The sequence below is a fragment of the Pinus tabuliformis genome, chromosome 5_1 (genome assembly GCF_031772625.1).
Source record: "Pinus tabuliformis cultivar Carrire ecotype Pingquan chromosome 5_1, CPIR1, whole genome shotgun sequence".
Lineage (NCBI taxonomy): Eukaryota > Viridiplantae > Streptophyta > Pinopsida > Pinales > Pinaceae > Pinus > Pinus tabuliformis.
In genome coordinates this window covers 584642735-584657775 of record NC_142305.1, presented here as the reverse complement: position 1 = coordinate 584657775, position 15041 = coordinate 584642735, and the positions used below count along the sequence as shown (strand labels likewise).

The window sequence follows — 15041 nt, the reverse complement described above, 5'->3', positions numbered from 1 at the left end:
TGTCATTTATTTTATTTATGAGAATATACTTACTATCTAACTTCATTACAAAGAATAAGGTTACTTCATTGAAATTTCAATAATTGTGATATTTAGGCAGGTAAAAGTAATAGAGAATTAACTCTCATATTCACTTGACTTCTTGCGAAGAAGCCTAATCAAGTAATCTATTGAACTAGAGACACGACCATTATTGAAAGTAGCTTTGAGACAAATTGATGTGCATCAATTTAAGGAGGAACTAGGACCATCATATGAGGAGGAGGTTGATAGTTAAGGAGGAACTAGGGTCATCATATGAGGAGGAGGATGATAGTTAGGTATAGGGTAGGAATTTCAACGCTGAAGTACTCATTAAAGTTGACATCTTTTTGCAATTTTAATACTTGTTTTAATCATTTTAATACAGAATGTTAAGAAATTGGATTTTTTTTTAACTATATTTAATGGGAAAATCACCTCATGACAAACAATTTACCCTTTAAATTCTAAGGTTGGGTGGAATTTAGGATGTCAAAAGGGATAACATCACTTGAGGCTACCCTCCACCCTCTATTTATAGAGTTAGGGACATCATCTAACGACAAGTGTAATTATGGAGGTTGCCATGGCTTACACCTAGTCCTTCGCTATATGTTAGAATGTCAAATCCACAAGCCAAATGCAACAACAAAATCATGTTTTTGTGCACTACCATGTTAGTTTTGTTGTCAAATAAGATCGTTGTTCCTAATCGATAAGTTCATTTGGCATAGTTGTGGAATAGATCCACCAATGTGCTTTCCTTCTAGGTCACAAATCCTATGCAGACACCCATATTAATTAGAACCTTTGGAATCATCGATTGTCTCATTATAACCCTAATGCATTAGGGATAAGACCTCTATAATAGAACCTTCTGATCTCCAAAATATATTCATGATGAAGAATATATACATTGTTGTTTCGGAAAAATCTGGGCTAATCGCCCCTCGGCCTATTGGTAAGACCTAACCCCAAGGGCTTCAGACAGAATCGACCCGGTGACCTCCCGGTGGCAAGGCAGGGTTTTTTACCAAGTGAGCTAACCCTTGGGGCTAGACTATATACATTGTTATTGATGATGAATAATATATACATTGTTGTTCATACTTATGTATTTACAATAAAGAATATATACATTGTTATTCATGTTGTCATTTGTTTTTGTTCATATTGTGTGTTGTTTTGAAGGACCTTGGAGAGATGATTCACTCTCTTTTGTTAGTAAAACTTGTACTTTTTATTATTATGATGAAGAATATATATATTATTTTTCATACTTATATATTCATGATGAAGAATATATACATTGTTGTTCATACTAAGTATTGTTCTAAAATACCTTGGAAAGATGATTCATCTTTCCTTTGTTCGTGAAACTTATACATATTATTTTCAAGAGATAATTATCATTTGTATATTCTTTGTTGTTTTTCTCAAAAATGAGAAAACATTAAAAAAAACAAGTATCTATAAAATAAAATAAAAAAAGAAATTGGAGAGAAAATTAAAGAAAAAATCCATGGGTTGAATTTCTTCTCTTAGATCATAAATACTTAAAAAAAAATTCCAAAACTTCTTTAGAAAAAAATACTCCCTTATTTAATTTTTTTAAAATATGATAAATAATAATCTACTTATAAAATGTCCTTAGCTCAAACCATCAAAATATCTCAAAATATCTCCATAAAATATCATAGTGAAACTCTAACAAACACTTTTAATAATATTAAATGTAAATAACTTAACAAACACTTTTAACAATATTTTATGTAAATAACTTATCTAACTTTAAAAAAATGTCGAACATAATGTTTGGTACAAAGTGTTTTTAAAAATTAAATAAACATAATAATTTAGAATATGTGAATTTGTTATATATATATATATATATATATATATATATATATTTCAAATTCATATCCTAAAAAATAAAGACAATACCTTTAAAATATAAAAACATAAATTAAATTATTATTATTTCATTTACATAAAGAAATGCCTTCTTTTTAACATAACACAAGCGGAGGATATTTTGACAACCGTAACAATGTTTCCCTGCCAACAACCAGACACCTCCTCTATTTATTTTTCCAGGGAATAACCACCAGACACTACCTTTAATTTTCGAGGGAATCAACAACGGGACACCTCCTTCTGGGGAATTACTGGACTTCAGGCAGGAGCAAATAGATCTGTTCAGGGAAATAAACAGATATGAAATTCAGATCATGACTATTCATGACTCCCGTCTACGAAACCGGAGATTTTGAATCCCCACTGGAGTCGACATTGTTGATCTGAGATGTATTTATCGCAACTAAGGGCACTTTGGCCCCCCTCTTTTGGTTTTCCAGTCATTGTAGCAGGGACACACCTCCTTGTGGCCATAGGTGCCAGGCGGAACACAACGACATTTGAGGCAGCATTTCTGGCAATAAAACATGCATGGCTTCCGGTATTGAGTTTTCGAACACCTGTATGAGCATGCAGATGGACACTCTGCATAATAACAGTTATATTAGCATGGAAAGAGAAGAACTACAAAACTGGGAGAATTCTATCCAGAAAGACAGGACTACAAAATTAATAAAAGTGGGAGAATTCTTTCAAAATTTTACAGCCTTATCGTATAAAATCACCTTCTGGGCGTAATCCACTGTGCCGGTTCTTGCCCTGGGTGATAAATATAACTCGTATCAGAGAATTTCAATGACATTGAAAACCTGCTACAAACTACAATAGAGGGATAGATGTTGTTTAAGTGGTTATAACCTGTTCATGGCGTTGAAGAACAGCCGAGATGGATTCTACATCTGTCGAGGCCTGCAAAGTACACATATGGTTCATCAATAAATAATGTAATGCACCATCAGATCTGAATCCATGAAACTCAATACATATCTGCAGGATATGCACACGAATAAAACATCGTGTTAATAAGAAATGGAACTGCACCTCACAAAACTCGGCACATATGACTGCAAACACCATTAGAAGCAACAAGAAAGTGCATATAATCTTCATCTTCATCATCATCATGACAATATTAAAAGCCATTCTTCTACAAACAATGAATCAATAGACGGTGCATTACACTGTTGTAAGAATGCATTTATAGCCTGACAGTAGGGATCACATCGCAAAACTGACTCCAATCCCTAAACTTTTGCGTCTTGGTAGTTGCAATTTATACACTCCAACTAAAATCACTAAATAATTAGCAATGACGGATTTCCGACTGCTATCTATATACTTTTTGGATTTTTAACACTCTCACCTTGCTTTACAAAAAAAACTTGGAGTATTTTTTCTATTGCAGATTAGTTAAAAAATTAGAATATTCCATTGTAGATTTTGGAAATGTTTTATAAATGAAGCATCAAATTTAATTTGATTATAAATTTTTACATAAATTTAATTAAATTACCAATTTTAAAAATATTTCAGAATATAATCAACCAACTAAAATTAATTATTTAATTTAACTCCTCTCCACCATATTCTAAAATATTCCCCCAAAAAAAAATATACAGATGACGAACCATCTCCCCTACCAAAATTGTACAACACCTAGATATGGGGACACATTGGCACAATTACATACACGATTAATGAAACTGACCCATCACCGAGATAGGGACAGCATGGCACAATTACTTACTTACCATTAATGAAACCGACCCAACCTGAGTAACGGTTTAAATGTGGAGAAAGAAAGAAAAATATTGTATACCTTCACTGAAACTGAGATGAACATTGCAGATCATGTTGCCTGTAATTTTGTAATGGTCTATAAAGGTGTGCATGTGCTCGCATTTTCGTCGGTTGGTGAATTCATTTATAAGCTGTAACGGATGGTGACGTTTGCCTGTACTTGCACGAAGCAAGCATTCAGCTTCACCATTGATATCCACATACTATACCCAGTGACATTCCTTCGTTCACACATTACAATTAGCAGCATATATTTTCCATATCTGCTGCCATGTGCATGTACAAAGATCACCTCAGATTTGCAGGCATCGCGCATTAGAAGAAGGGCGGCTGCCTAAGAGTACTGAATCGCTTTTTCTTTGTACCATCTTCACGAAATCACAAGGCTTTTTCAGCATTTAACGATAAATTTTTAACGTGGTGAGAAAAATATGCAGTTGTTCAGTAAATGCTTCATTCCAGGAGAGACAGCCTCGCAGTTACAGTGGTAAATTTGCTAATAGGGGCATCAACCTATCGAATCCAGAAGAATTCCCATTTGCAGATGTCAGACGACAGGATCTTTCTTCATTGTGAAGAAGCAAACCTGCAGGTTCCGCCATTGGTCGTAATGTTTGACTTCATTACAAGGGAATTTTAATGGGAATTAATGGATTGGAAAATCCGATCTGACATTATTTGATGTACTTGGAAGCAGACTTACCAAATTCCAATTTTATTAGATATTGGAAAATTTTGATTTAGATCCTGAAAAATTAAAAAGTATAGATTTTACACAATTAAATTATTTTAAAAATTTTTATATATTTTTATTTTAGATTTTTTTATCTAATTATTTATAAATTAAAAATATTATACATGTATCTAATATCATATAATTTTATTAAAAAAATTTATAAATTATATCATTTTTAGAAAAGTGTAACAACCTTAAATCATAAATTTTGATATAATTAATAACTTTATTATTAGTTAATAATTAAAAATTCAAAAACCATAAAATTTATTATTTTTAGAAAAGTATAATAACTTCAATTGGTAAATTTTAATAATTAATAACTTTATTATTAATTAATAACTAAAAACTAAATATCTCATTGTAGATTTTGTCTCTTCACTGCATCTCGTTGAAAGTGCAATTTATTAGTCTAGTTAAAGGTTGTACATTCTACTAAATCCAAAATAGAGAAGAACACCCAAACCTTAATTTATGGTTTTAGATTTTATTACCAATGGGGAAGAGCATTGAAATGTACCAAGGATAGTTATCAAATTTGGAAAAAAAAAAATAGCCTGTGAAAATATGGAAAAAAAAATTAAGATTATATATTTTATTATTCTTTATTTATAAAAATTTATTATTTTTAGCAATTATAAATTTACTATCTCTTATTTACGATTTTTCACAATATAATTTTTTAATATACAATTTACTGTTTATGTACTTTTTAATATATAGATTTTTTATTTTTTATTTTTTAATTTCTTATTGACATTTTGTTTTACTAAATCAAATAAAAATTATAATATAAATTTTAATGTAAGAAATTTTATTTTTTAAATATTAAATTTTATATTAAAAAAATTCTTTAACAAATTACATTAGTTTTATTTTTTATTTTTAATTTTACTTTTTAATTTTTAACATTAATTTTACTTTTTAATTTTTAATTTTACTTTTCAATTTTCAATTTTTACTTTTTAATTTTTAATTTTACTTTTCAATTTTTTAAATACTATACTCTAGGCTCATTACCTTTGACTCGGATAGAGTAATAGAGCCATGCCTTTCTTCTTTTACACCCTTCAACATCAATTCATGTGCATAACATCAATGTTATGTCACGCCTTAAATCAACGCGCTTAGAAAGTGATCGGAGTACCCTAAGGTCAATAATATCGTCTCACTGCTGAAAATAAGACACTAATCCGTACCGAACTCGAATTACCAAATTTTCATTCGAACAGAACCCGCGTGTTTTTTAATTTTTTTTAGCAAGTACGCCCAAACTTGGTAACTATGTTTTAAAGTGAGATTTAATCTATTTTTTATTCCAAATACGGAATTGATTTTGCTTTGGGAAACAGAAAAGTCCGTGATGCTCAAAATTGCATTTTATGTTTTTATTCAAAAGAAAAAATATCTTATTTTGGATTTTTTTTCACACCAAAAATGTTAAATTTGTTTGTTTCTTTTTTCTCTTTTTTAATAATTAAATGAAAAATTTTATCATAATTTAGTTGTCAATTTAATAGTGGGAACAATGATTATTGGGTACAATAGGTAAATGCAAGTTGAATCATCACTATTATTCAAGGAAAATCATGTCCACCTTGAATTATCGTTTGTAAGCGAGCAAGCTTTAACACCTGCCAGATGCCTTTGGGTGAACATGTTTCCTTAGCTCAGAGAAAGACAATCTCTTAACCAAACTGCATGGGTATCTTAGTCTTGAAATTCGAAAAAAAAAAATGAAATGCAGAAGGAATTATATTCATTTATTTTATTAATAATTTAGTTTCGTTTTAGATTAAAGATCAAAAGTTTAGATAGGAATGATGTGTTGTAGCAACTATAACCACCCTCCAAAATTTTGCCTTGGCTTCGTTTTGGAGCATCTCTACCAACCTTTCAGAGCATTCAGTGATTTTCTTGCAAAATGATAACCTGTCCATTCGAGCTTGTTCCATTCCCCTCACAGGTTGTTCTTCCAGACTTGGTCCAGCGGCAGGCTGAGTAGCTCCCTCAAGAAATTGCATAATTCTGGAAGGAAACCAGCCTTCCCTCCAAAAATTGCACAATTCTGTCTGGCAGCCTGTTGGGCTCCAAAATTGCATAGATATGCAAGTCAAACTTCACTAAGAAAATTGCGCAATTCTTCCCAGCAGGGCTGCTCAGCCCAGGAATTGCACAATCCTGGGCAGAAGTCAACTGCTCTGCCCCAAAATTGCGCAAATCTCCTAGGAAGCTAGCCCAACTCCCTCCCAGAAATGCACATTTTCTCCTAATAGTTGATAAGGCTCTTGCATGTGCATTTGAGTTGACTGGTTCCATCCAGGACCGAGCAAAATTGATTTGCATGCATGGGTTGCTCCTCCCAATGCAACATGGATAGGCATCCCTTGATTCAGGGATCTATTTTTAGCAGTTGGAGGTGACATGCGAGGAACATCTCAGAAACCTCCCGCCAAGTGTCGCTTTTCCTAGATTTGTGGCATGCACATCATAACATCGACCTTATAAAAACTCATCAACTGGACGTTGCAAATCTCATTCCTCACATCAACCTTGTAGCTCTGGCGTCCCACATTGCATCTAAGAGTTGTCAGCACATTCAGCTCAATTGTCTTGGGGTAAGCTCGTTGTTCATGACTTGTGCTATGTTTCTGTCGCTTTTTGTGTTTCGTGTTGTGTAAGTGTTGTCTGCTCGATTTCAGTGAGAGACGACTGTCGTTTACATGCATACTAGCTTGTACCAACACTACTTCATTTTTCGTTTGCATCTCACTATTGTCACATGCATGGAACTGTTTTTACACGGACGGTCGTCGTTGTGGTGACTTGCTTCACACACTTGCATGCTTTCCCATTTCCTGAATCCTACACTTGTTGTTTGCATGAATGATCATTCACTCTTGTTTGTACTCATCTCCTCATTCTTTCACACTTCTCATATTTTCAATCGGCCATCGGCCGGACTGGACTGCCTTGGTCAGGCCGTGCCCTGCCCGGCTAGCACTACACATTTCTGGAAGAGAAGGCTCTCCCTTCCCTCCAAAAATTTTGCAAATCTAGCCAGGCACTGACCTCCACGCTGTCATTGTGCAATTCTTGGAGGCATTGTCTTGTTGGCCCCAGAAACTGCGAAATGTAGTTTGCTGGTTACATGTCACTGCTGAATGAAATTGCGCAATTTCAGTCCTCAGCAGGTCAGTTTGGACTATGCATTGTGTAGTTCCAGCAGTCAGTCAACCTCCTGACAGCGCGGACTGTGCCTTGCGTAGTTTTGGCAGTCAGTCTCCTGACCTCCCAGTGGAAATTGCGCAACCTTCATGATCGGTCACACAAGTATGTTGCAAGTCAGTTCTCAAGTTCATTTTGGTTTTCAACTAACATATTGCTTTTCGTGAGTGTTTCCATGTCTCCAGGTATCGCAGGTGTTCATCTGTCTCTTGGCAACACAGGTATAATGGTTTTTAGGAGAGTAGAGTAGAAGACACCATTCAAAGCACACTTGGGGAAGCGATCAATCAAGTGTCTATGAACTTACCTACCCACAAAGACATCAAGTTGTTCGTAGACAAGGACATCAAGATATGACAACAGCAGCACCACCATCAATATCAGTTGAAGGAAGCATACCAGATGCGACAAACGCAAGAGGAAGGTTGTTGACAACACATAGGCAGAACAAAGTTGCAAGCTCAAGCAGATCCACTTGTGACGAAAGCAACTTTGGAGACTCAGGCTATGAAGTGACGATGCGACATGAAGATTGCACGAAGGCACAGAATGGAACAAAGAAGGGCTTGGATGTGCTGAAGCAGCAAGTCAAGGGAGAACAAGAGTTGCATAGATGAGAGAATGAGTTGTAGCAGGAACAGGTATAGCAGGGGACGCAACATACACTCATGGATGAAACAACTCTCGTACAAGTTATAGATCCATCCCAACAGCGGGACATAGCAAAAAAGGTGAGCAGTGTCATTGATCGCATGCAAGGGAATACAGCAGCATGCATGCCATTGTGTGCACGCATGCGATCTCAACAATTCGGCACACTCACCAAGGCGAAGAGAAGAAACAAATCCCACTGGAGCTGAACATGTACCTCGACAAGTTGAAGTGCTCATATTCACTATGAAATTTTCCAAGTCGTCTGGCATGGAACACATAAGTAGGATGGATTTTATTTCAAAAGAACCTGCAACTATGATACCAATTGTTAATAAATAAATAAATAAAGGAAAAAAAACAACTCATACATTGGATTTACATGGAAAACCCCATTCGGGAAGAACCACGGGGAAGGGGATTGGAGCATTTTTTAATACAATAACAAATAAACAATGTAAACTTTGAAATGGGAACTATAAACTCAAAACGGGAACTCTGGCCAAAAAATCCAGGAAAAACATAAAAAACAATGCTAAAAATGAAAAGTGTTGACGCTTGAATAACACCTTTTTTTCTATGGTAAATTTTCAACATGTTTAGAAATGGCGGTGAAAACCAATTTTTTGTGCAAAAATTGTCCAAGAAACACCCTCAAAACGAAGTGTTGATGTTCGAATAACATTTTTTTTTCAATGGTAAATTTTGTGCAAAAAACACCCTCAAAATGAAAAGTGTTGATGTTGGGATAACAATTTTTTTTTTTTAAGGGTAAAATTTCAACGTTTCGAAATAATAGCGTAAAATATTTTATCATGACTCCGAAAAACATTAAAATTTCAAAAAAATAATGAAAAAAATAAAATTTAAAACAATGAAAAAACACAAAACAAAAAAAGGTAAAAAAAAAAAATAACAAAACATAAATAAAAATATATACTAAAAACAAAACATAAAATAAAAATAAAAAACAAAAAAAAATCAAACATAAAAAAAAATAAAAGAAAATAAATAAATAAATTTAACCTATAAAAGATAAGAATTAAAAAACTAGAAAAAATTACAAATTATAAACAAATAAATAGTAAAAAAAACATATTTAAAAAAATGGAAAAAAATAAAATAAATAAATAAATATGTAAACCATAAAAAAATTTGGGAAAAAGAAAAGAAAAAAACTATAAAATTAAGTAGGTAAAATAGGAAAAAAAAAAATGAAAATTAAAAATAAACTAGATTTTAAAAAAAATGGCAAATTAACAAAAAGAAATTAAAAACTAGTGAAATTAAGATTATATATATATATATATATATATATATATATATATATATATGAGGCAAAAAAATAAATAAAAAATGTTTTAAAAAAATTATTTCATAAACCATAAAAGAATTTGGAAAAAAAAAACAAAATTAAAAAATTTATATATATAAAATTAAGTATGTAAAAATAAAAAGATTAAAAAAATCATTAATAAAATCATTAATAAAAACTAGGAAAAAAAATTAACAAACTAGATTAAACAAAAATAGAAAATTAACAAAAATAAAATTAAATTAAAAACTAGTAAAATTAATATTAAAAGCATTTAGAAAAAACTAAAAAGAAAGCTCAAAAAAAGAAAAAAAACAAACAAAACCCAGAAAAATATCAAAATTTTAAAAATATGTCTTTTCCAAAAAAAAAAAAACACTTTATACTTATAAAAAAATGTGTTTTGATTTTAAATAATAATAAAAATAAATTTTCAATATTTAGTTAAAAACAAACCAATAAATAAATTTTAAATATAATTTTTTTAAAACCAAATTTTGTTTTTTTATTTGAAAAAAAAAAGATTAAACAATTTTAATAAAATTTATTAAACATATTTAATAAATAAAATATATTTAATAATTTTTAATAAACATATTTATAATTAAATATTTAACAAACATTATTTAATAATTAAATATTAATTTATTTTTTTTTAATTTTGTTTTTATTAAAAAAAAATCGGCCGACGGCCGCCGGGCAGTGGGCGAGCCATTGGGCGATTCCCGGAATCACCCAATGGCCTGCTCGCCGCCCGGTGGTGGCGCGACCGTGGGCCGAAAATTCTTATTTTTTATTTTTATATAATAAAAAAAAATTAAAATTGTTTAATAATTTAAAATTATTAAATAATGTTTATTAAATATTTAATTATAAATATGTTTATTAAAAACGTTTTTATTAAATATTTATTTAAATATGTTTATTAAATTGTTAAATATTTTTATTAAAAATTATTAAATATATTTGGTTGATTAAATATGTTTAATCATTTTTATTAAAATTGTTTAATAATTTTTTTTAGTCAAATAAAAAAACAAAATTTTGTTTAAAAAATATATATATATTTAAAATTTATTTATTGGTTTGTTTTACATAAATAATGAAAATTTAATAAAAAAAATTAAATTAAAAAAAAAATCAAAAATACATTTTTTTTTTATAAGTTTAAAATGTTTTTTATTTTTTATTTTTAATTGGAAAAGATATATATATTAATTTGAGCTTATTTTTGTCTTTTTAGTTTTTTCTAAATGTTTTTAATACTAATTTTACTAGTTTTTAATTTTTAATTTTTTTTTGTTAATCTTCTATATTTGTTTAATCTAGTTTGTTTTTAGTTTTTTTTTTTTTTTTGCTAGTTTTTGTTAAGGTTTTTTTTAATCTTTCTATTTTTACTTGCTTAATTATATATATATATATATATATATATATATATATATATATATATAATTTATTTTTTAGATAAAGTTTTTTTTTTTATTTGTTTTTTTTTAACTAATCAACATTAAAAAAAAAAAAAACAACTTGAAAATTTGCTAAGTAATCATAATTTTAAAAAAAATTGGACATAATAAATTTTAAAGTGTGAAAAACAAGTTCTCTAAAAAAAGGTATGCTACATCAACAAGTTGCATCTACACATTTGAAAATCAGTATGAAAATCACTAACATTTAAAAACAAATATTTATATTTGATACATAAGAAAATTTAAAGTGTAAAAAATATGCTTCGAAAAAAAAGAAGTGTATTATGCATCACCACTTTTCAAAATCGGGTCATGTTTTTACTACCCCTATGAAATGGGTAATCGTATTGGTTATTTAAAGTGCCAAAAACTATGTTCTAAAAAAAATATGTGTGTTCTGCATCGCCCCTTTTCAAAATTGGGTCAATTTTTTGCTATCTCTATCAAACGGGTAATAGTATCAGTTCCCGTTTCAAAGTTTACATTGTTAAATAGAAAAATTACCCCTATAAAAATAGATTTCATTACAATTCCATGGCCATAATACCATGGATTACCCATATAATGAGTGTGGACAATTTTTACTTTGATTTGGTCTCACACCTAACACTAGTGCCAATACTAATAGCTTGAATATGTACAAGTTTCACAAATAAATGAAATGTTACACATTACTAGTTCTAATACCAAATTTAGATTTAAAGAAGATGCAAATATAATTAGAAAACACACCAAACATGACAAATAATGAATCATAACATAAAAAACTCAATGCTTGAAAACACATAATACACTCATATATAAGCTTTAGATTTGTAAAAATTGGTAAACATCATCTATATTAACTAATTTCTAAATTTGACTAATAAATTAAAACTACATCTCACTAATCAACTACAACTAATTCTATTTTAATACACTATTCACATAACTTAAGTGAAAAAAAACCTACATGTATGTAAACTATCTCAAATTATCTTTTGAGAGATTGTAATTTAAAAAAAAATACCTTTTTTATTCCTTGATATGTCTGCTATAGCACATTCCATCACTCCTTATATTTTGTTACTGCAATAAGTCTCGAAAAAATAGAATTGTGCAATACTCGTTGGGTGTAGAAAAAACGTTTTTTTTTTGGATTTTCTGGAAAAATAGAATTGTGCAATACTCGTTGGATGGAAAAAAAAAAAAAAGGTTTTTTTGTTTGATTTTTCCTTAATTTCTCTCTTTTGACTTGGGTCCAACTAGAAAGAGTTTGAGAAACTAGTTGTATAACCATTTTCCATCAAATAATACAAATCTTATGAAAAAAATAAAGTTCTCATTTTGGTGGGCTAGAGACCATAATAATTCTCACCTTTAAAAGTTGGTATTTGACGCAAAGAAATATTGAAACATTACCATTATTAGCCATTTCTTTAAAATTTCTAGCACTATTGCAATAATGCTAGAATATGTACAAGTTTCATGAACAAATGAAATGTTGCCTACCACAATTATTCAACAAGAAATGAGATAATGTATTAGAGTTGGATCGAAATCAGAGGATTGAGGATGAAGAGCTAGGGTTTCAAGCTTCTGCAAGCATTGAACTCCATGGAGGGGCGCAAAGGGGGGAGCTCCACTCCCTCTTACAGTCAGACCGTAGCCAGCCGAGGTAAGAAACTGATAGAAACTGCCAGAGGTCCTTCAGGAGAAGGGAAAAGGAACATTGAATAGGAACAAGATTTAACCAAAAACAAGGGAGGACAATAGAACAAAAGAAAATGAGGAAGAAGACAAGAAACAGGAAGCAAAAAATAAAACACAAAAAGGGCCATGTAAACCCAAGGCTGAGGTCACACCCAGAGTAGTTTTAAATGGTCCTGCTCTGCAGGCGCACAGGGACCACATGCGTACCTATGCTATCATTTGTTAATTCATGGTATTATGGCACATAGAAAATGCACTACAAGCGTGGATTAAATACCATTGGAAACCAAAAGGAGGCATAGACCTACATTTTGGGTCAAAGGGTTCCTTCACTGTGGTCTTTACAAATATTGAGGACAAAGACATGGTGTTTCAAGGAGGGCCCTACTTCTATGCAACTGCAGGCCTCTACATGCGGCCTTGGATAATGAATTTTCTCCCGGAGCGAGAGACTTTCACTTCGGTCTCAGTTTGGGTAAGACTCTATTCCCTACCTCTAGATTACTGGTAAACTGAATCATTATCTGCCATAGGAAACAAATTAGGGCATTTTGTCAAAGCATCTGAGGCCACAGGAAGGGGAAAATATACTTCCTTCACACGAATATGTGTGGAGATAGATCTCTCTGGAGCTCTATCGGATGAGGTCATCTTGGAAGTTTTTGATGAAGATTGGGTGCAAATAGTAGACTGTGAACATATTCCTTTCAAATGTCGCAGGTGCCATGAGCATGGGCACCTATTTAGATAATTCCCTCTCAGTAAAATAGAGAACAAAAGTAAAGCTACCACAGTGAAAGACACTGAAAACTTTCACAAAGTGGGATATAGAGGAAAAGGGGGCAAAAGGGGGCCAAAGAAATATCAAACAGAAGGGGAATAGGCCAGTCTAAACAGGTTTCAAGTACTAGAAGAAGAGGAAGAGATAACAAAGGTAGATCACGTAATGGAAAGCAGCCCAGGGGAGAAGGAGAAAGCAAAAAATAGTGGGCAAACACAGGGTATTAATAAACAGAAAGAGACTACGCTGAGCAATGGAGAACTGGAAATGGACCAAGAAATGACCCAGAGTGAGATGGAAATGAGGATCATGAACTGTAGGATATTCTTGATAGAGAACACCTAGATCTGGAAGGGTTCTTGAAACAGGGGACCATGGGAGCGGTAGACTCACTACCTCAAGAAGAGTTCAACAGAGTACAACAGCTGTTCCTATGGAAAACTCAGGCTAAAGGGATGGAAAGGCAAAGAAACAATGAAAGGTAGGGCAAAGAAGGTGTGAAAACTATGAAAACCACACCGGGATTAGCTCCTAGAAACCTAGGAAAGAAAAGAGGCAGCAAAAAGTAGAATGAGTTATTGATGGAATGTGGAAAACTAATGATAGATTCAACTAAGATGAAAGACCTAACCAACTACTCCTTTACAAATCTTTCATAATGAAGTTCACATCTTGGAATATCAGAGGTCTAGGTAGTAAAAGAGAACAAAGAATACTTAACAATAGAATGAAACAAGAAGCCCCGGATATGATCTTTATCCAGGAAATTAAATGTCCATTCAAAAGTCAAAGCAGATAAAACAACAGGAGGCATACTCACTCTTTGCAACCCCCAAAAGATTGGCATAATAGATGCTGAGGCATCTAGGAATTATTTATCAGTGGTTATTCAACCTATGGGAGATAGGGAGACTTATCTGGTTACAAATGTTTATGGCCCCCAAAGACCAGATGATAAACTCAGGTTTCTAGATTCTCTTGTGGAACTAAGAGATAGACATGTAGGAGTACCATGGATCATGGGTGGGGACTTCAACATGATCAAATCACTTTCGGAGAAAAAAGGGGGAACCAGAACTTTAAGCAAAGACTATAGCATTTCAAAATTTTATTGACAATATGAAGCTAGTTGACACTGATATGAGTAATGGCCTCTTTACATGGAACAATAAGAGAGGAGGAGAGTCTCAAGTAGCCTCAAAGTTAGACAGATTCATAATCTCAGAGGACCTTATGCTCACCGATAAGGAAATGATAATGAGAATTCTCCCCTTTGGAGGCTCGGACCATTGGCCTGTACAACTTTAGGTTCAGGGCATTGGCACCCCCAAGAATAGACCTTTTAGATTTGAGAATATCTGACTCAAGCACCCAGATTTTATCAACAACATTGCAAAATGGTGGACAGAAGATCTGCATATTCAGGGTACA

At 31.8% G+C, this 15041-nt stretch overlaps 1 protein-coding gene across 1 annotated transcript; it reads right to left on the bottom strand.

Moving 5' to 3' along the window:
• Positions 1-2105: 2105 nt before the first annotated feature.
• On the bottom strand, positions 2106-3120 carry LOC149166185 (gibberellin-regulated protein 12-like). The gene is made up of 4 exons (XM_089431297.1): positions 2980-3120; positions 2797-2847; positions 2664-2697; positions 2106-2523 (listed from the first exon to the last, which is right to left on the bottom strand). The coding sequence occupies exons 1-4, from the start codon at positions 3079-3081 to the stop codon at positions 2342-2344; spliced, it is 369 nt and encodes a 122-aa protein (XP_089287423.1). The 5' UTR covers positions 3082-3120; the 3' UTR covers positions 2106-2341.
• Positions 3121-15041: the final 11921 nt, after the last annotated feature.

Excerpts from the sequence above, each read along its gene's own strand:
- LOC149166185 (XM_089431297.1), bottom strand. The coding sequence starts at position 3,081 with ATGGCTTTTAATATTGTCATGATGATGATGAAGATGAAGATTATATGC. Across the intron at positions 2,698-2,796 it reads TTCTTCAACGCCATGAACAG|GGCAAGAACCGGCACAGTGG; the intron begins GTTATAACCACT and ends TTTATCACCCAG. Across the intron at positions 2,524-2,663 it reads CAGTGGATTACGCCCAGAAG|AGTGTCCATCTGCATGCTCA; the intron begins GTGATTTTATAC and ends GTTATTATGCAG.